Source organism: Morus notabilis, unplaced genomic scaffold (genome assembly GCF_000414095.1).
Source record: "Morus notabilis unplaced genomic scaffold, ASM41409v2 Scaffold135, whole genome shotgun sequence".
In the NCBI taxonomy this organism is placed as follows: domain Eukaryota; kingdom Viridiplantae; phylum Streptophyta; class Magnoliopsida; order Rosales; family Moraceae; genus Morus; species Morus notabilis.
Window position 1 is genome coordinate 751,745 of NW_010367319.1, and position 23,127 is coordinate 774,871.

A 23,127-nucleotide genomic window follows, 5' to 3' on the forward strand; every position below is an offset into this window, starting at 1 on the left:
TATAGTATAATTATAATATAGTTGTAATTTTTAATTATATTATAACTAAAATATTATCGTTTATTATATAATTTTATAATATATTATATAATAATAATTTTATTATATTATATTAAATTTTATATATTATATTAATTATATTGATATATAAAATATTAATGTTATATATAATATAAAGGTAATTTTGTCAATATAAAAATATTCATGTTCTATTCCATAATATTTTTAAAATTATGATCAAACAAATAAATCAACTTTTTTTTCTTTTCTATTATCGTTACTATTACCATTCTCATTCATATTATCATGATTATTCTCTTATTATAACTAAACGCACTCTGAGTGTACTAAAAATTTCTAAAACCTTACGAGCTAAAGCTTTATTATTTTTGTATTAAATGATTGGATGCTTAATGGTTTATTATATATAAACCACAGACATCTGAATTGTTAGTGGGGCACCAACCTAGCACGAATCACGTTAAAAAATATATATATATATAATAATAATAATAATAATAATAATAATAATAATAAAAGTGTCTTTTTGATAATGTGAAAGATTGGTTGTATTCATTTTTCGTGACTCTTTGCTTGTATTTTATGCATTTATGTTTCAGATTAATATCATTAGTTAACTCTTTTTTTCTTTATTAATTTATTCTTTGTGGATGAGATTTCAACCTAAAATTTTATTGTTAATTTAACATCTTAATCTAACTAATTACATCTTCTAATTTGGATCCGCCTAATTATCTAAAAGATTAGTTCTTACTATTTTTTTCTTTATTTATTTATTCTTTGTGGATGAGATTTCAACGTAAAATTTTATTGTCAATTCAACATCTCAATCTAATTAGTTACGTCTTCTAATTTGGATTGGCCTAATTATCTGAAAGATTTAGCTTAATGATTATTCCTTCCCTTTTTTAATTAGCAATTAATTAGACATTAATGAGTGCTTATTAGGTTTAAAAGCAACAACATAATGATTCTGATTTGGGAAGTTTGTCTCATAATGTTTCATCATAAATACACAATTAAATTAACATGTTTTAACAACAGCAACGCTAACGCGACGATGATGATGACGATAATGCTTTCAAAATGCGTTGATATAATATTGTCTAGTATCCTCAACGATATTTAAAAGGGTAAATCTCGCATTTAAATTGAAATATGATTTTTACCGTTGATTGGAGAAGGATTTGTAAAGAAAATCAAATATATTGGTGTCAAATTGTATTTTCAAAAGCAAAAGGTTATTTTTGAAGGAAAACGTATGATAAAGGGTGGTTTCATAATTTCCCTTACTAAACCTATGACGTCTGTGTTCAAAATTTGCAAAATAACTGATTAAACCAATCCAATTAAATCCGTAAGATGCAGATTACTGATTAGTGATTGGACTTTTGTAAAACTAGATCAAGTATGAGATCAATTACGGATTGTGAAAAAAGTAATCGGTCCAAACTGATCCACTATAATATATGTATAAGAGTGTGTGAAAGAATTAAGAGCATGTTGGTTAGACGGATTGTGTTATTTAAGAATAATATGTATAATTTAATTCAAAATTTAAATTTAATATAATACATAGTGTGATATCTAATACGCATAAAAACTTATATATTAGATCGTATTATTCAATTTAATTTTATAAAATGTAAAATATTGTACAAATATCACGAGTCAAAATCGGGTTTTGGGACCGACACTGAGATTAAATTTCGATATCGAAGCGATGTCGGGTCTATATTTTTTAAAAATTACGCTTTGACGCTTCAATTTTTTAAAAATTATATTTTGACTCCTAAACTTTTTAAAATTATATTTTGACCATAAAACTTTTTCTAAATTATAATTTTACCCCCCAATTTTTAAAAATTGCAATTGGAACCTAATTTAAAATTTTTTTTTACAAAAATATCCCTATTGAACAACTCTACCTTCTTTGTTTCCCGCTCCCAATGTTGGGTTTGAATTGAGATTGGGGCCGAGCGACGTTATGATTAAATAAATTTTTTCTTATTACAAACTAATACGTAAATACAATATGATGGTAAATATAGTATAATGTAATTTATTATAAACTAAACACCGTATCGTATAAAATTATACATACAATACAATGTAATAACCATAAAAATTTTTCTAAATTATAATTTTACCCCCCAATTTTTAAAAATTGCAATTGGAACCTAATTTAAAATTTTTTTTACAAAAATATCCCTATTGAACAACTCTACCTTCTTTGTTTCCCGCTCCCAATGTTGGGTTTGAATTGAGATTGGGGCCGAGCGACGTTATGATTAAATAAATTTTTTCTTATTACAAACTAATACGTAAATACAATATGATGGTAAATATAGTATAATGTAATTTATTATAAACTAAACACCGTATCGTATAAAATTATACATACAATACAATGTAATATAATATTGTGCACCAAACGTGCCTAAAAGTAGAATATATTATTACGTTGAGTGATAGCAATTGTTAAGACTAATTTATAACTTATCAGTTTTAGTTTTATTGTAACTTGCGTCAATTGATAATATATTCAGTGTTAGATTTGTAAGGATCTAAAGTTTTAAATACGGTAATTGTAAAGCTAATTCGAATCTTATTTTACAAAAATAAGAGTTTAGTCTCTACTTTAAAATTATTTTTAAGGATTTTTTCTGTTATATCTCTCTATGCATAATAACAATTTTTAATTATTAAATCTCATTAAAATTACATCAAATTAAAATAATATATAAAATAAATAATTTTTTATATAAATTTTTTATAGTGAAAAATATAAAACTAGGCGTAATTCAATAGCAACCGCTCACAACTGTCCACGCCTCCTGGGAGTGGGGTGGTCACTTGTCACTTAAATTTGAAGACCAACACCGTTCTATGCAGTAAAGGACTCAGAAGTACTTGTCAGCTTCCCACACTACCAAGTTTCCACTTCCCAATTTCCAACAACTCTCACTTACATGTGTTGTGTATATATATATATCCAACTCAAACAAAAATCCACAAGCATGACCTTTGTATCTTTCTTAATTTCTTTTCCCAATTTTGGGAATTCAGTTTCTGGTTTCAAGGAAGCAAGCCATGAACGCTCTTGCAGCAACCAACCGCAACTTTCTCCACGCAAGTCGGATTCTGGGGTTGGACTCTAAGCTTGAAAAGAGCCTCTTAATCCCCTTCAGAGAAATCAAAGTAACCATCTTTTAATTGGTCATCATTTCTCTAGTTTATTTTATTTTATTTTATTTTTTTGTTTTTTCCCTGCTCTCTTTTATTTACAAAAAATATTGGGTTCTTATATAGTTAATCTTTGTAGGTGGAGTGTACAATCCCCAAAGATGATGGAACTCTAGTTTCCTATGTGGGGTTCAGAGTTCAACATGACAATGCTCGTGGGCCTATGAAAGGAGGAATTCGTTACCACCCTGAGGTTTTTTTTATTTTTTTATTTAAATACCCCAATTCTTTTATTGACAAATTTAAATAGTTGAGCTCTAACTTGCTAGCCTATATAATAAGATGATCACTGTGCCTGGTTGCTTTTTAGTATGGGTTCTTATAATCTGCTTTTGTGCATTATTAGTTTATTTTTAGTCCCCAAACTATAAGTCAAATATCATATCAATCCCTGGCTCTTAAAACGTCGCAAAATGAGTTCCTGATCTATCAAATCGTGCTAAATTAGTTCTTCCATTCAATTCCATGATGTCATTTGATTTGCTGCAGTGGTTTCTTTTTTATTTTTGCTATGTTAGGCCTATGTTGATAAGTTTGTTGGCAAAATATTTTTTAAATTCAAACAACCAAAAGAAAACAGTTTAGGATGATCTGTGGACAACCATGGAGGATTTTGTATCATATTTTGACAGCAAATAGTGATCCCCTCATTATGGCTGATTGATATACTGTCTTTTTTGGTAATATTGACTTTTGGTGATTGATGAGTTCTTTGAATAAGAAGAATCCATTAGAGGGATTGAGCCTTGTTTTGAGGATTTTTTGGTCTGGGATAGTAAAGGGGCTGGAGTTAACGTTTTTCTGGTGCAGACATTGTGGTATTGCTTCTGTGAGTTGGGTGAGTGATCTGAGAAGAAAAACTTCATATGAGTCTGCAGAAAAAAGGAGTTTTTGTTTTAGAAGAAGAAAAAGTGCTTTTGGGAGGTAGCCATAAAAGACGAGTGGTGCTCGCTGAACAAAGTCACTAAGAGGATTCTCCACAGCGGCAACTACATTAAGGAGAGAGTCTTTGAGTGTGTAAGACCGATTGGTGCCTATAATCTCTTTATCTTAGTGGATTGTTCACTGTCAGGGTGTGGTCCCGTAGATGTAGGTGTGCACACCGAACTGCGATATCAATTCCTAGTGTCTTTTATGCTTTTGTTAATATTTATGCTCTTATAATTTGTTGCTGCCGAATTAAAGAAAGAATAAATTCAATTGCACGTATCTGTCATCAGTGTTACAACGAGTGTTATAACACTCTTTGTGACACTCAGTTAAAAACAGACTTTTCATGCTACAATACAGCAGTTATAAAAATCTCAATAGAAAAAGACACGTTAGGATCATGTGTCGTTTAGTGGGAGTTAATTTTGTAGTTTTATATGTTATGGCACAATTGTGAGAAGGAAACTATGCCTTTTGCCGTTGAGAATTTTAACAATTGAATGGATGGAATGATTTATATGGTATAATTTGATAGATCGAGGACTAGGGGTGTTGGGCAGTTAAAAACCGTTGGTTTTCTAAAACCGGGCACCGAAACCGAACTGTAGAAAGTATTATTCGGTTGGTTAACCGACGTTCGGTTTCGATCGGTTTTTAGTCGGTATTTTGTTGGTTTTCGGTTTTGGTAAACAGGATAGTGACCATCAGTTAACCATTAGGATACCAACATCTTTAGTTGCATTTTTTGACCAAAAAATACGGAAAAATGTAAAACTTTCCTTCTATGCAAACCTGTAATCACAATAAATGAATACAAAGTACAACATCCAAATTGATAATACCACAAACGCAAAATATCTAAATCCAAAGCATAATTAAAAAACTCAACTTTAAATAGTGAAGTTCATTTCCAACTTCTTATAAGCTTCCTATTCCCTTTCATCCTCATCCAAATCCAAATCCATTATATCGTCATATGTATCGCTACAACAGAAAAATAGAATTAAGTAAATGAAATTGAATAAATAATGGGAAAAAAAGAAGAAATAGATATAATTCTAATTATCTTACTTGGGTCTTTTAAAAGATTCCACATCATTTACTTAAGCGCTTCCATCCTTTGAACATGTTGGAGTAGAAACAACCTCACCATCATCTACAAGAAAATTATAAATTAATTTACATATTACATGAAATGAATAAAAAAATATAATTACAAGTATGTGTAATATGTACAATCATGATTAGTATTACTTGAGACAATATGATAACAATCGGCAAAAGATTCAACATGATAACAAGATTCAACATGTTAACCGAACCGACTTTTGTCAGTTTCACGTGGCACCGTATTTTTCAGTTTTGGAGCTGTCAATTCTTCGGACGGTGGCGGTCGGTTTCGGTTGTACGGTTTTTTTGTACAGTCCTATGGAGGACTCGTTCTCGAACCTTTTAAAAGCAGAGACCAAATTGATTTGGATCATAATATAGGGGCTAAAATGACTTTAAGCATATAGTTAAAAGAAAAAGGATGATATCTAAGCTGGATATGCACTTTTTAGGACACCAATGGAACTTCTTTGAGCTGAATTGGTGAAATTTTAAAGCTATCACGGTTACCCCTAGTTGAAAATTCTATTTTCTTTTCATGTGAAGATGAGTGGCACAAGAAAGATAGATAGACCCCATGCTTGTTTAGGTTAATGAAATCATCCTTTAGCAAAACAAAAAACAAAAAAAAAACAAAAAGAAAGAAAGAAAGACCCCATGCTTGTTTTACTTATAGGTGACTGTTAAACTATCATTTTTTTAATGCAAGGTTGACCCGGATGAAGTCAATGCTCTAGCTCAGCTGATGACGTGGAAGACGGCTGTGGCTAACATTCCATATGGTGGGGCCAAAGGTGGGATTGGATGCAATCCGAGGGAATTGAGCATAAGTGAGCAAGAGCGTTTAACTCGTGTATTCACTCAAAGAATCCATGATCTCATTGGAATTCGTAGGGATGTTCCTGCCCCTGACATGGGAACTAATGCACAGGTTATTATTACGTTTCTCCCTTTTCATTTGGTGTGTTATGTACCTTTTTATGGGACCATAAAATGCTTATTGATTCTCAATTGGGCACAGACAATGGCATGGATTCTTGATGAGTACTCAAAGTTTCATGGGCATTCCCCTGCCGTTGTGACTGGAAAACCAATTGTAAGTATCAACATGTGGTGAAACTAATCAATATATGAAGATAAGAAGCCTATAAGATTAAAAGACGACAACCATATTAATCTTGTTTTCAATCATTTGGGAATAATTAGGATCTTGGAGGTTCACTTGGAAGGGAAGCTGCAACCGGGCTAGGAGTGGTTTTCGCAACAGAAGCTTTACTAGCCGAATATGGGAAGTCAATTTCCAACTTGAAGTTTGCCATACAGGTTCTCCAACATTAGGAAATACTAAGAAAATTGTCACATCAATTAATATTACGAAAATACATGGGACACCATGAGCACCACAACTAATAAAAAGTGGACCACCTTGTGGGTCGCACACTATGGGACCACAATGGAACTTACTCTCTAATATGGTTTAGAACACCACCGGTTCCTTTTTGCATTGTTCCCTTTGACATGTTGCATTTACCAAAGATGACAATTCACCTGCCATGTGAGTTAGTATCAAAAAGTTTGGATCCGTAGATTACACTCCACAGCTTTAACCTTTTGGTAGATATCGATTTGCAATTTTGTGGTTAATCCATTTCAGGGCTTTGGAAATGTGGGGTCATGGGCAGCCAGGTTCATCTATGAGAAAGGTGGTAAGATTGTTGCTGTTAGCGACATCACGGGTGCACTCGAAAGCCCAAATGGGATTGATATCCCAGCTCTGGTGAAACACAAAGAAACCAATGAAAATCTGAAGGATTTCCCTGGTGGGGATGTTATGGATCCTAATGACCTGCTTGTTCATGAATGTGATGTTCTCATTCCATGTGCCTTGGGTGGTGTTCTCAACAAGTATGTACTTTGCTTCACCAAGAACACCATAGAACTAATTGACAGATAAAGTTGGATTATAGTTATAATTACTTGTTCTTGTCTATATGAAGGGAAAATGCTGCTGATGTGAAGGCAAAGTTCATAGTAGAAGCTGCAAATTGTCCCACCGACCCCGAAGCAGATGAGGTAGTATTACAAATCCATATTGGTTTTATCGACTTTATAGGAATAAAGCACTAAAACAAACAAACTTGAAGAATGGTGAACTAATCTATCCCTTTCTGCAGATCCTGTCCAAGAAAGGAGTTGTTATACTTCCTGACATCTATGCAAATTCTGGTGGTGTGACTGTTAGCTACTTTGAATGGGTTCAGGTAAAAGAAACCAAATGAAACACTGTCATCGTTTCAATACCTAAAGTAGTTACATTTCCCCCTTCTCTATTGTCAACCTACATATATAGTGCGCCTCCCACCCCCCCCCCTCTCTCTCTCTCTCTCTCTCTCTCTCTCTCTCTCGCTCTCTCTCTCTCTCTCTCTCTCTACATTTTAAAAGAGAGGATGTCAAATCTGTGGAGCTTAATTATACTAAACTTTTTTCCTGATGGCCAAAGCGGTTCAACCTTCGATGGGGTGCCGGGGCAGCAGCCCTCTTTAGTGGGAGATGAATGTTCGGGTGTATTTCATGTATTCGAATATTTGTTAGCTTTAATTCCCGTGCTTTATTTTGCACTTCTTTCTCTCATTACAGCAATGATAAGTGGACGTAGCTCTACTCTATCTAAATTTTTGTTCCTCCCTTTTATTTATTTATTTTTTTTCTGCTCTGGTATAGTAGGAATTAAGGCTTTTAATTCCTAGCTTCTAGTTGACTTTAAGTATGAAGCCTAACCGTAATGCTAGTTTCTGTCTCTTTGTTTGTGATGCAGAATATCCAAGGATTCATGTGGGAAGAACAGCAAGTGAACAGAGAGCTGAATAGGTATATGAGGAAAGCTTTTGGAGACATAAAGGGAATGTGTCAAACTCATGGTTGCAACCTCCGAATGGGCGCATTTACATTGGGAGCGCACCGAGTTGCTCGTGCCACCATGTTGAGAGGCTGGGAAGCATAATTGTTGTGATTTCTTAACCAACTTGTTCATTTCAGTTGTATAACAGTAAGAAAGTAGAGAAAATGTTGGTGAAAGATGAGAAATGAGAACTATTTGCAGTTTAAAGAACAAATTACTAACTCTTTTATATTGCGATCTTCACATGCTTGTTTAACTACGTTTTGCTCATAAGAAAGATAAAAATGATTAACAGAAGCAGATATTTCAAGTCTTTAACTAACGCGAGAAAATTACAGGTAAATACAAAAGGGAAAACTGACGACAACAATGTAATTCCATTAAAGCCAAACTCCGGAACAATTTCTAGCTACTCAATCTTGTTCTCGTCCTGCCAGGTCGCTTGCCATTGCTTGTCATAAAAGGTCGTTTCTTCCAGCAGCTTCTTAATCGTTTCGATGTCCTCATTCTTTCGAATTAGAAGCACCCCGGCCACTGCTATGAACAACAAGGTTTTGCAGAAGAAGTTGCCCATTTGATCGACCAGACCGACTCCCGTCAAGCTATCAACAAAATAAGCCATGAAAAACCCTACCATAGCGGCACGGCCTGCATAAAACCCGCAAAACAGCGTATGATGAATTAACAGAAGGCCAACATAATTTCTAGGTTATGTTTCATATTGAAAGAATGAATCGCGACGAACCATTTAGGAGTTCAGCTTCAGGTAGGTGATATCTTTTTATCCATGCCCACCAAGGAATGATGGAGGTGTCGAAAACTATTGGGTTCTCGTTACTGGATGATTCCGGGTTGTCCTCAAACCATTTTCTTCTCCTGGCCTCTGAAATTCACCATGACAAAAAGTTTATCAGTATTCAATCAAGTAGTTCCCAAATTATCAGGAAGGATACAAGTCAAATGCGCACGCACACACACACGTAATGAATGCAATCGAACTTTAACTTCATGCCATCAGGTTTCTTATTCTCCTTAAAACGTACAAAAGGCGCTCAACATACATGAATGATTATGGAGGTGCTATCTTCTGGAAAAATGCACAACAAAACCATCATCAAAGTTGTGATGAATGATTATGGAGGTGCTATCTTCTGGAAAAATGCACAACAAAACCATCATCAAAGTTGTGATGAATGATTATGGAGGTGCTATCTTCTGGAAAAATGCACAACAAAACCATCATCAAAGTTGTGAAAAAAGACGCTCGATCACGCCCGTTAGGATGATTAAACACACAAGCTCCAGTACAACAATTAGTCCACCTCAAGTCTCAGATTCAGGCCACGGAAATACTCATTAAGTTTACGAACAATTATTCTACCTAATCACAATGCTTAGGGAAGATGCATTGGCCAAATCTGCTTGCATGCTCAAGTCCGCGATGCCATCCCTAAACTACTTTTTTCTAATAAGGCTTAGGTTGTTCAATGCATCATTCGGTTCCCGAAGGCCTTGAGAAAAGTTCAAGCAAGGTCTTGGCAGTTGTAAATCAGTTAGAGCCCGTTTGGTTCATGGATTAGAACTATTTTCGATTTACGTGTGTTTTTTGTGAGAGAAAATACTGTAGTGAACCATGAACTATGATTCGAATCAGATAACGAATCCTCCAACCAAACAAGCTCTAATCACATTTTTGAACAAATCCCAGTACCATAAACCAACTTAATTAGAATTAGAACTACTTTGAAACTTTGTATGGTACACACCCTCATCAAACAATTTATTGCATCATCAATTTATAGTATGGTAATTGAGGTGTTTAGGGGCAGTGGCATGAGGATGATTCTGTGGCAGCTGTGGTGATGATAAGGGTGGCACTTGGTGGTGACTAAAATTCAAAAAAAAAAAAAAAAAGTGAATTCTTTAATTTTAAATATGAACTGCCTCATTTTCAAGAATATCAAGCTCTAAATTGTTTGTTTTGCTACTGTTTTTTATCCTAAAGAAATCAAAATAAATACTAAAAATTATAACTTACCCAAGAAAAAAAAAATCAAGCCTAGCTAACTGCAATTCAGGGCTGGAACAATTTCCACAGACACTCATCACAGAAACTGAAAACGAAATATTTTTTCACTTAACTAATTATAATGAATTGCAAACACAAACATTTAGACCAACAACAACAACGACAACAACAACAAAAAAAGAGCAAAGAAAGCTCACCAGCATCAATGACAGCGTCCCAATCAGTCTTTCCATCTTTCTGAAACTGGGTCAAGTCCCAAGTCCCATTGACCCATTTGGGGTCTTCAAACTTGCTCAAAACTCCCACTTCAGGGGCTGGAGGCACCAGCCCATTTGCCCCGTCGGAGCTCTCGGAAGGTTCCGGAACCTTCGGAGGCGCCTTGGGATCCTCCACGGCGGTGGCGGCGGCCGAGCCGGGGGCTCCGGCTCCATTGTCGGCCGAGGCCTTGAGGCGAAAAAGAAGAGGATACTTGGGTCTGAAAAGAAGATGGGGCTTGTGGGAGAACTGGGTTTTGGAAAGGGAAGAAGAAGGAGAGAGAGTTGGGAAATGGGTGGGCGGAGAAAACAAGGCCATGGAAGACATTTGGTTTTTTGGTGCGAGGAAAGCTTGAGGATATCAGAACATTGTTGCTTTGGCTGCTTTCTTTGGTTTTGGCTACTCTCAGCCTTACAAGTAGAGAGTGTCTGTGGCTTTCGCTTTGTGGGGTGAGCCCAACCCCTTGACTATATGAGAGGTTGGGTACTAAAATATTGAAAGAAATTTGTGACAAAGGACGACCAAAAAGAAAAAAGAAAAAAGAAAAAAAAAAGAAAAAAAAAAACGACTTTATTGGGGTTTAAACCATTAGATCTTAATTAGATTATGTAAAATTTGCATTTGTGTCATAATTAATTATGATATCTTTGTAAAGAAAAAAAATATTCGATAGCAAGAAAACACAATATAAACATCAATCCAAACTATTGGTTGCACCTGTAATTCGGATGAAACGCTCAAGAGTGAGCTTCACAAACAATAGACGCCCAAAGAGTACACTAAAGATCGACCGATGCCAATAAACGCTCAAGATTTATGTCATGGTTCGAATTATGATTCATGACTTGTTACATTATTTTTTCTCACATAAAATACACGTAAATTGATAATGATTCTAATTATGATTCTGAATCCGTGAACTAAACATCTACTAAACAAATGACTAGACAAACAAACAAGCCAGTGGAGATAAGAACCATATTATTACAAACCAAAATGCTAACAAGAAAAAAGAAGAAAAAAACTAAGGCCTCGTTTATTTCACCAATTCGAGTTTTTAGTTTTAGGTTTCTACAGTAAAAAACTCTCAGAAATTGTCACATCTAACTTTTTCTGCTACAGTTAAAAGTTTTCATAAAATGTCACATCTCAACTCGAATTGAAAACTCAAATCCGCGAAGTGAACGAGGCCTAAGAATTCTCTAAGCTGTATTGTCCAAGCCTCTAATAGTGAGACGACCGCCGATAGGACTACTAGCTAGGAATAACAGACCTTGAGAGGCAAGCGACGTAACACAACACTGACTTCACCATTGGATGTCCCACATGTTAGTTTTCGAATCAAATTCGGGTGCAGAATCGTGAAAATACGGATCGGGTCCGAATAAAAAGTTTCATAAAATTTTTGTGAACACTATAAAATATAATAATTTACAACGAATAAATTAATCTAATTAATTTAGTACAAGAATTATACATTGTTAACGATTAGGAAGATAACTTGAATTCTTTGACTAACGAACGATTCAAGCTCCAAGCTTTCTCATAATACCCAAACCTTTCACGTCTACTCCTTGAAACTTGAAAGACTTAGAGAGTGGGCTCTTGGGTAGAACTGTTGTTTATGATCACTTGCTAATTTTTCTTTTTCACTGTCAACGCATGTATGTGAAAAAATTGAGATTTAGAAGAACTTTTCTTCTCTTTTTCTTTCTCAATAAATTCGGCCAACACTAGGGAATTAGGAGAAAAAAATATTTTTTTCTCCAATTTCTATTGTCTCCTATTTATAGAGAATTAAGAGAACCTTTTTACTTGTAGACAAAGTAAATAGAAATTGGTAGTTACCATATTTTTAATTTCATTTAAAATACAGTTTCTCTTTTAATTTTGGAAACATAATTTCCTTCCCTTTTACTATAGGATGGCCGGCCAACATTAAGAAATGAAGGTGAAAATGAAAAATTCTTAGCTTTCTCCAGTTTCTAATTTTAGCTCAAATTCAATTTCAAATAAAGTAACACTTTACTTTCCTTTTTGAATTTAATTGAAAAACTTATCAAACAAGTAAATGGGATTACTTGGAGAGCAAGCAACTAAATCCCAGTGGGATTTTTTCTTGTGTCACCCGCCCTCTGTGGTCTCATCTCAGTGTGTGATAAAATAATTAAATAATCACATTATTTAATATATAATTAATTCTTAATTAAGCATTCGCGAATGAAATAAAATCCCGATAATTTATTTTGTCTTGCAAATATTACAAAGATGACACAGGGACTCATGAACCTATAATTTTGAGCTCCAATAAAATTAATAATTAACTAAATTCTTTAATTAATTAATTAAATCTATTAATTCTAAAGGTTACTCTACTAAAAAACTTAGAATTGCACTCTCAAAGTTATAGACATAATTTACTTACTTGAAGTGTCCATTTGATATAGTCGTGCATATAGATCGATCCTCCATAAATAATTCAGAATTAGAGCTAGGTAAAATCCGTTAACCTCTCTAATTACATCTTTATCCTTGAGTACCATTGATTCTCTAATGGATGGTGATGCATAAAACACATTCATGAATCAGAGCTCCTACTAATCCAAGTACCGAATTAACCTTCAATGGAATTATTTATTTGCTTCTTTCTTAAGAATGAATGGATTTCATATTGTAATATTGGCATTCCCGGCTACCTATTTCTCCATGTCTCCAAGATACAAGTATAAGATCTAAGTGTGTCGAGATCTTTACCGAGTAAGTCAAAAGACACATATCCATAAGTAAGAGTCTGCTAATAACTCCAGATTATGATGATTTTATATATGACCATTAGTAGACTCAATTAGAATTTTTATACTTAACGAAAATTATCAGAAATTCATATTGTGTCAGCGTCTCAGTTTTACATAATCTCATTATGTAAAATACACTCACTTTGATATCTGGACATATCAACGATCGTATAAGATCGTTCCATTCAGAATGAGAATGACATGTATTAATAATGTGATCAATTAAAGATTCGAACTTTAATCGGTAACCATTATGGACTATATGTTTCGATTATTATCCTTAAATATTATCCTTTAGTATACAACACTTATATACCATATTTAAGGTTACATAAATAATCATAAAATTTTCAATGATACATACACATAAATAATGAAATTTCTACTTTATTAATTAAATAATAAAATTCTTAAGTACATCTTATGCTTACCACACGGATTGAAGGCCCCAAAGTTCTCGGTCTCTAAATGCTAGATACAACATGATCAATGATCCAAACATTCGGCTTCCCATCACCATCACGATATTGATTTGCCTCACATACTGCCTAATGATGTACAAGGTTACCACGACTTCAACCTATGGCCGTGTGAGCTTTTTCTCAAGTTATTAGGGTCCAGAGCCCAACAATGCGCCTAGAAGGGACACTGAAGCTCCGACCATCTCTCCCCCTTTGTTCACACTCTCACTTGTCGACCTTTTCTGTTAAAATCAAATACAAATCTAACAGTTTAAAATAGAGATTCATTCCTTAAAAAAAAAAAAAAAAAAAAAAAAAACACACGATTTTAATGCAAATTGACTTATGAAAAATGAACAGCAACGCTAAAGATACTTGAGCCAAATAGGTTGAATCTCATTTTTCAATAGAATTAGGTCGTTTTAATTGTGAGGTAATTGGGAAAAGAATTTCGTCTTGCAAAAAAATTAATAGTTTTCACTAACAGTACATAAAAAAAAAGTTGTACTATAGTACTCACTAACTCTAAAATGACTTTTCGCTAATCCATATGCATTATTTAAGAACTACATTTATGAGAGAGAAAAATAAGTAGAGATTTTTTTAGTACACTGATATATTAGTCTGTCAAATTAATATAAAATCATATAAAAGATAAAAAATATATATATATCCAACAGTTAAAAATATTTGATCTATCAGTACGTTAGATATATTAGAGAATTTTTCAAATAAGTATTAACGCATTGACAAAAAGACAGGAAAATATTCTCCAATTATTTAACATTTTTATTTAACCTTCTTTAGTAAGTCAATATATCGACAGCCTAAGATTTCTTTCCGTTGGATCTACATAAAATCACGTAAAAATAAAAAAATATACAAATTTAACAGTAAAAAAAACTTAACATACAAATACAAATACGTTAGACATATAAAAGAGTCTCTCAGATAATAAATACTTTAAACAAAGAGGGCTAATAAAAAATCTAACGGTTTAGATTATATCTACTGATCAATTTTTTATTCTTACCCTAGAAGATAATTATCCTAAGAGAGTGGATAAACTTATCTCAACTATATGTTAAGGCTCCATTATGCCTCCATTATGCTACTCTGAGCTGTAACTGAGTTTTTGCGTTTGACCACAACCGGACAGATTTCTTTATCCTTTTAAAAATCTTATCTTTTTTAATCACGGCCAATAGCCAGACTCGCTTTTGCATGACATGGCCCACTGGATTATGGGCAAACTAACAACTCCCTTTCATTTTGCCTCTTTTGGGTTGCTTTTCTTTTATTCTTTTTTTTTTTTTTTTTTTTTTTTGGGTCTTATGGGTTTTGACATCAGCACTTGTGCTGTTGAAGGGAGAACAAGAGAGGTTAATTTTACCAAAAAAAATGGTCATGTTAATTTCACATTTGTATAATAGAATTCAATAATAAAATTGGGTCGCAGTTCGTGGCTGCAGACCTAACAGAACAGACGTGTTCACGAATTGTAACCGTGGATTAAAAGTCAATCTGTAATTCAATTTAAAATTATCAGCTTGACAAAATTTAAATTCACTATCAATTTGATTCAATCTAATTATTTTAAAATTCAAAGTAATTTAACGTTCACAGCTCAAGTTAACATGTCATCATGACATAAAATAATTCAATAAATTTTTATTTGGAATCCAATCAATTATGACTAACTAACTTTAATAAAATATAATACTTAATGAAAATAATACATAATATATATATATATATATAAAATTAGAATTCACAGATTTCAGGACTGAGGTGGTTGGTACCTCTTTACAATGAAAGGCTAGACGTATTAGGACTCGCTTATACAGCAGCTACAAATGAAAGGCTAATCTCCTGATGACCAAAAAAACGCAACAAAAACGATAATAGCATGATAAACGACTTTCAAAGGGCTTATTAAGAAAAAAAAAAAACCGACTTTCAAAGGACAACTATAAAAATGTTAGGGGCAATAACATAAAAACGACCAAAAAAAAAAAGGAAACAATTAAAAGACGACTAAAACAGGACATCAAAATGTAAAAACATCACCAACGATAAAAGTATAAAAGCACTAACATGCCGATAGCATAAAAAAAGACAAATCCATACCTTTCCACTAGAATTGTAAGTTTAGATCGGGCTAAACGGGTCGGTTTAAAGCCCGTAACTGTTGGTTCGAGACTGATCTTAACTCTCGAGCAGGACCGGACTAAGATTACGAGTCTAAATGTTTATTTAGGCATGGTAAGCTTGACCCAAATGTTTCACTTTTTAAAATTTTTTTTTTTTAAAAATAGTTGAGCCTGAAATTTTTCATTCGGGTCCTGTCAGACTGTATGAACTTTTACCTCTACTTTCTACTAAGGAAGAATGGTTTTTTTTTTGGGATATTTTGTTGCGACCTCCCTTTTGGTGACTTTTTTTTTAATTTCCACCGTCTTTCTTTTATTTCTTTTTTGTTTTTTTCTTCTTTCTTTCCTTCTTCTTCCTTTTTTTTTTCAACTTTTCTATTTTTCTCTCTTCTTTCTTTTTCTTGGCTCCTTTTTATATTCTTATCTTTTTTACCCTATCATACATTTTTTCTTTTTTTCGTCTTCCTCTTTTCTTTTCTTTTTTTATTTTTATCCTTTTTTTCCTATTGTACAATTTTCTTTTAATTTCTCCAAATAAAATCTTAACAAATATGTTTTTTTTTATTTTTACTTACAAAACCTTTTCAACTAGTCGACAATAAAAGGAGGAGGAGAGCAATAATAGCTAAAAACGACAGAAGTAGTGCTTAAACGGCCACAACTTGAAGAGGCAGGGGGGGAAAAAAATCATCTTGGAAAATGAAAATGTTTCTCTTTTTAAATTTTTTTTTTTTTAAAAATAGTTGAGCCTGAAATTTTCATTCGGGTCCGGTCAGACTGTATGAACTTTTACCTCTACTTTCTACTAAGGAAGAATGGTTTTTTTTTGGGATATTTTGTTGCGACCTCCCTTTTGGTGACTTTTTTTTTTAATTTCCACCGTCTTTCTTTTATTTCTTTTTTGTTTTTTTCTTCTTTCTTTCCTTCTTCTTCCTTTTTTTTTTCAACTTTTCTATTTTTCTCTCTTCTTTCTTTTTCTTGGCTCCTTTTTATATTCTTATCTTTTTTACCCTATCATACATTTTTTCTTTTTTTCGTCTTCCTCTTTTCTTTTCTTTTTTTATTTTTATCCTTTTTTTCCTATTGTACAATTTTCTTTTAATTTCTCCAAATAAAATCTTAACAAATATGTTTTTTTTTTTATTTTTACTTACAAAACCTTTTCAACTAGTCGACAATAAAAGGAGGAGGAGCGCAATAATAGCTAAAAACGACAGAAGTAGTGCTTAAACGGCCACAACTTGAAGAGGCAGGGGGGGAAAAAAATCATCTTGGAAAATGAGGAAACAATAGTTAACACTGAGAACAACAGACGATAAGCTGACTAAGACAATAACCTCAGAAACGAGAATGACACTTGTAAACGACAATATATTGAAAATGACATGCAAACGAGTATAAGATCAAATAACCTCAGAAACGACAACATATTTAGAGGATGTTTGGTAGAGAGATTCGTTCCCTGATTCGAATCATAATTCGTAGTTCGCTACAGTATTTTCTCTCATAAAAAATACACGTAAATCGAAAATGATTCGAATCACATGGTTTGAATCCTCCAACCAAACGTCGTCTTAAAGAAGACAGAACCGGTTAAAAGACACAACCCTTCGGAAACATAAATACCAATGACCGAAAAATCAGAACAACCCGAATAATAATAGAAAGCTATTTAAGCACGTGAAGACTGAAGTTTGTCCGGAAGAATTGTCCTGGTTTTCTACGGTTGATAGATAACCAAGTCATTGTATTTGAATCAGAAAATGAATAGCTCGGCCAAAAAGAGAGTGAAAAACGACGATAACATAAAAAAGGACAACAACAATCAAAATAACGGCAAAATGAAAAAAACAACGGGCGCTTTTAAATCTCATTCTAAAAAAGATTTTTTTTATGAAAATAAAAATGAAAATGTTTTCAATCTCAGATAGAAATTATTTTTAAAAATGCGTTTGGTAATTTTATTAAGAGATTATTTTCAATATACAAAAATTATTAATGTCTCTCTCTCTGCTCGAGAGAGGAGAAAATGAAAATAAAAAATAAAAAATAACTAAAAGTCATTTTTTATTTCTCTCATTTTATACTAAAATAAAAATCATTTTCATTTTTGCTTTTTGTGTTTATTGCGTCAAATGCCGTTTTAAAAACGTTATCATTTTTCTTTCTCAAAAAACGTGAAAAAACGAGATAAATTCCAAACACGGCAAACATGTCAATCGTTAGACATGAGAAATGACAACCATCTGAAAACGACAAAAAATTGATAAGATCCGTTAAAATTATATTTTTTTAATATCAACGGCATGTGAGTTGTTATTTTTATATTGATGGGTATTTAAAACATTACCACATCAATTAATGAAAGAGATTGCATCTACCAATAAAAAGATGATAACTCACATGTCACACTAATTAATATACAAAAATTGAGATTTGAGTGGGTGTCCTTAATATTTTTCTAATAATAATAGTAATAATTGTTAGGAAGATCCTAACACAGGCTCAAAAATTTTACACAAGAATGCTTTAAAGAAAGAACACAGAGAATTTTACCGAGGTTCGGATTCAAAGAATCCTACATCCTCGTTGGGCTCACTTGCGAGAAACCCTTTCCACTAGTTAAGAATTGATTACACCCTCAATCATCGCCACTCTCAGAGATTACAAAGAAGAAACAACCCAGAACAAAAAACTATAAAGTAGAGACACAACCACAACCGTGGCTCTCAGGAAAAATACCCAGTGAATAAATCACTCTCTTTATCCAGATTTTTTCTAGTACACAAACGTACCCAGATCTCTCAATATACTACAGTTTCTCTCACTTGTTTCTCTCTTTAGAATTCTCTCTCTCTGAAGAACCCTAAAATTAACCTCTGTCTTGATGTTTTTAATCTAAAGAAGATAATAGCTGTAGATATTCTAGAATTCTCCTAAAAGTCATTTTTTATTTCTCTCATTTTATACTAAAATAAAAATCATTTTCATTTTTGCTTTTTGTGTTTATTGCGCCAAATGCCGTTTTAAAAACGTTATCATTTTTCTTTCTCAAAAAACGTGAAAAAACGAGATAAATTCCAAACACGGCAAACATGTCAATCGTTAGACATGAGAAATGACAACCATCTGAAAATGACAAAAAATTGATAAGATCCGTTAAAATTATATTTTTTTAATATCAACGGCATGTGAGTTGTTATTTTTATATTGATGGGTATTTAAAACATTACCACATCAATTAATGAAAGAGATTGCATCTACCAATAAAAAGATGATAACTCACATGTCACACTAATTAATATACAAAAATTGAGATTTGAGTGGGTGTCCTTAATATTTTTCTAATAATAATAGTAATAATTGTTAGGAAGATCCTAACACAGGCTCAAAAATTTTACACAAGAATGCTTTAAAGAAAGAACACAGAGAATTTTACCGAGGTTCGGATTCAAAGAATCCTACGTCCTCGTTGGGCTCACTTGCGAGAAACCCTTTCCACTAGTTAAGAATTGATTACACCCTCAATCATCGCCACTCTCAGAGATTACAAAGAAGAAACAACCCAGAACAAAAAACTGTAGAGTAGAGACACAACCACAACTGTGGCTCTCAGGAAAAATACCCAGTGAATAAATCACTCTCTTTATCCAGATTTTTTCCAGTACACAAACGTATCCAGATCTCTCAATATACTACAGTTTCTCTCACTTGTTTCTCTCTTTAGAACTCTCTCTCTGAAGAACCCTAAAATTAACCTCTGTCTTGATGTTTTTAATCTAAAGAAGATAATAGCTGTAGATATTCTAGAATTCTCTCCACCGACTATTGCTTCTCCACGTGTCACTTGATGAGAGGTCCTTCTAAATACTACATTGTGTTTTGATAAGTTACTAAAGGACCAAACGACAACATATATAATCAATTCTTTTTTTCAGGAATTACTCCTCACAACAATAATAGTAATAGTAGTAGTAATTATAATAATATAATAATAATAGTAATAAATAAATAAATAATAATAATAAACTTAGCATTCCTTACTTCAGTGATAGAGTTTTATCTCCACTTACCGCGTGGCTATGGGATTCTTAATTTTGTAATTATTTGAACTAAGAAAGTCAAATTTCATTTTGATTTCATTCTTGAGTCAAATATATTTTAGTTTTCCTATTTTTATTTTAATTTTCAAATTATTTTTTTTCAATTTTATTTGTAGTTTCTCGTTATCTTTTGGTCCCATCACATGTAAGGAGGTGAAATTTTTACATATGAAATTTGAGTATTTGCACAACTACTCTCCTAGGATTCTGTGTGAATTAAGAGGTTAATAGATCTATCCCTACATTAGTTGGAATCAAAACCTACATTAGTTGGTATCAGAGTCTACATCAAATTCTTAGTTTTTCCCCTTTCTTGCTTATATTTTTCTGAACTGTGTATTGATATGTAAGAAAACACGAAATTAATAGTTGTTAAGAAGCTGGTAAACAGTTGTAGGAACGGCTGAGTAGTTTATAGCACCACTTTTTACTCGGTTATGGAGTTGATATGTAAAAGTTATAACAACAAATATATAATTGGATGGGAATATGAGTGATTTATTAAAACTAGTTTATAAATATGCATTCTTATGGTAGCTTTTATTCTATCTCATTTTTCTTGTATACCTTTCTAGTTTATTTGGTTTTTTTTTTAAAAAAAAAAAAAAAAAAAAAAAACCATATAAGTAGAGTTAGAAACAAGTTGATTTTTAAAAAAAAAAAAAAAAAACCATATAAGTAGAGTTAGAAACAAGTTGATTTTACAAGCCAAAAGCCTCTTTGAGGCATCAACAACTTATTCAGTAAAACACCAATCATGTAGAATACTAGATCGGTTCCAAATATTTCACTGCACATATGCTATGGTGTAAGAATTTATGCGTTCAATTCTTTGTGCAAGTTGGGGCAATGTTTCAACAAGTGAAGCTTAAGTTCCAAAGACCTCTTGAAAAAGATGAACCTTGCTGCTGCTTTCCACCGCGATAGAAACAACAACATAATGTAAAACAGTATCACGCGCGAAAAGGCCGTTGTGAGGCTCAACGAAAGCATATGACATAGCACAAGAGGTAAAACAAACTTGAGTGAGAAATAAAGTCCTTTTGGGAGGTGAAAGCAGATCTCTGATACTGATGTGAGGAAGGCCATAGTGTTGAAGGCCAAGAAGCAAATCCATGGAGCCATATCATTAAAGGCAACGGGTGATGCGGGTTGATTTAGTTCACTAGTGGAGTTGGTGCTGAAACCATAACCTTGCCTAGTTCCCCCGGGCGGGCTTAACGCAGCTTGGAAAGTAGATGTTGCAATCAGCACAGCTACCACTAGCAATGCGTTTCGGTTGTCATTCGACATGCAACATCTTCTGAGGTAAGTTGATGTTATCCTTTCCTCGAACACCGATATCTTTGTTCTTAAGAAATCTACAAGGGTGGTAACTCTAGGTAGTGAAGAAGCTCCTAAAGCGCCATTTTGGTGCAGCAAATTCCATATGTCTTTGTCACACGCAGGCCCTTGAAGCTTGGAGATGTCAAGAGCAGTTAAATCTTCCAAATTCTTGGCATTTATGTTAATCCTGTTCATTAACAATTTGACAACCTGCATTGTTCAAATGCAAGGAATGATAATTGGACAATATGATGTCTAAGAGAAAAATATTAGGAGGAAATTACATGGCATGCCATCAAAATTTAAGAGTTCTACATTTATGCCACCAAACATAAATAGACTAGACTTTTTTCAGGTGAATTGAGTAGCATATATCTTATATTTATGCCACTGGGTGGCATAAATGTAAAGACAACATAATTTGAGTAACATTTCTGCATCATTGTTAAAAACAAGAACACAGCTGACTATATCTGCATCTTCAACTTAAATTGATGGAATTAACTCGTCAGAGAGAGCTTGCCAGTAATTAGCATAATCATTCAGGGATTAAATTGTCCCCTTAGGTTATTAATAAGGAAATTGAGAGAATAAGAGATTGCCTGGAATTGATTTCTATATATGGCAATGTGCAATGCAGTGTTTCCTTCATCATCAGTCCAATCTAGGACCACATCCATATCAACATGCTGAAGCCATCCTAACAAAACTTCAACAGCTCCGAAACGGTCATTCTTTGCAGCCACATGGATGGCTGTTTCGTTACGAATCGTCAGATCTCGTATTGATTCCGGACAAGCGGCTAAAAATTCAGACAGGAGATCCACATTTCCCATTTCAGCTGCACAATGCAAGGGAGTCTTGGCCTCCCTCCCTTTGACACGAACAAGATTTCGGTCTGCAGATAAGAGATGAAGCACTGTCCGGTCGTTTCCGTTTTGCAAAGCAAGGTGCATTGGGCTGAATCCATGTTGGTTTTGCTTCCTTGAAAATGTTGGCTTTAACATCATCGTCTCCCTGGCAAAATGAGCATGCCCCGCTGATGCAGCTATGTGCATAGGATTATCGATAAACGCTATTTGATCGATGCGATCTAAGATGCTCGGATCCTCTTGTATTACTTCATATAAGGCATCAATATCTCCCTCTTGAGCCGCCTTCCTCAACCTCTGATCCGTTCTAATAAATCACAGTAGAATCGCTTATATGTTAGTAGCAATTAAAGGATGATCCATTCATTAATAATACAATTAGAGACTAATCGATATCGGATTATTCATCTATAATAGATTTTATTTTCATCAATTTCCTACTTAACTTGTTCCTTTTTATTAAAGAAAAAATGTGATCAAGATAGTTTTGCAATTTTTTCCCATATATAGGGAAAAGGGAAAGAAATTTGTTCTTTTGTTGAAAAATGTTGATAAATATTTGCCCAAAATGTAAATCCTCAAAAAATCTGAGCTGCTAATTTTGTTCTACATCAGATGTCTACCAACATAAGAGCTCATGTACTAAGGCAAGTTTGAGAAAAAGTAGTGCAAGTAAATATGCATTGTATTTTTTAGCTGAAAGTGAGACAACAATATATATATATATATATATATATGTATATTTTTCTAAATATAGAAATACAGTTCTAACCTTAAATAACGTTTGAAGGGGCAATTACTAGGAAGAATAGCTCCTCCCATAGCTCCAACACTGAATAACATGGCCCTAATTTCTTGGTCATCCAGCATTCTTTGATGCTCTAAGATGTCCAGGGCTGTCAAACCGATAAAGTTTTTTGAATTTAC

General features: G+C 33.2%; 3 protein-coding genes across 3 annotated transcripts; 1 reads left to right on the top strand and 2 right to left on the bottom strand.

Annotated features, from left to right (window-relative positions):
- Positions 1-3,053: 3,053 nt before the first annotated feature.
- On the top strand, positions 3,054-8,434 carry LOC21406166 (glutamate dehydrogenase 2). Its single transcript, XM_010112265.2, has 9 exons — positions 3,054-3,222; positions 3,347-3,460; positions 6,017-6,238; positions 6,329-6,403; positions 6,514-6,630; positions 6,962-7,212; positions 7,305-7,380; positions 7,482-7,568; positions 8,123-8,434. The coding sequence occupies exons 1-9, from the start codon at positions 3,115-3,117 to the stop codon at positions 8,306-8,308; spliced, it is 1,236 nt and encodes a 411-aa protein (XP_010110567.1). The 5' UTR covers positions 3,054-3,114; the 3' UTR covers positions 8,309-8,434.
- Positions 8,435-8,494: 60 nt separating this feature from the next.
- On the bottom strand, positions 8,495-10,952 carry LOC21406167 (light-harvesting complex-like protein 3 isotype 1, chloroplastic). The gene is made up of 3 exons (XM_010112266.2): positions 10,433-10,952; positions 8,952-9,089; positions 8,495-8,854 (listed from the first exon to the last, which is right to left on the bottom strand). The coding sequence occupies exons 1-3, from the start codon at positions 10,815-10,817 to the stop codon at positions 8,616-8,618; spliced, it is 762 nt and encodes a 253-aa protein (XP_010110568.1). The 5' UTR covers positions 10,818-10,952; the 3' UTR covers positions 8,495-8,615.
- Positions 10,953-20,795: 9,843 nt separating this feature from the next.
- On the bottom strand, positions 20,796-23,121 carry LOC21406168 (ankyrin repeat-containing protein BDA1). Its single transcript, XM_024174909.1, has 3 exons — positions 22,973-23,121; positions 21,931-22,507; positions 20,796-21,538 (listed from the first exon to the last, which is right to left on the bottom strand). The coding sequence occupies exons 1-3, from the start codon at positions 23,068-23,070 to the stop codon at positions 20,819-20,821; spliced, it is 1,395 nt and encodes a 464-aa protein (XP_024030677.1). The 5' UTR covers positions 23,071-23,121; the 3' UTR covers positions 20,796-20,818.
- Positions 23,122-23,127: the final 6 nt, after the last annotated feature.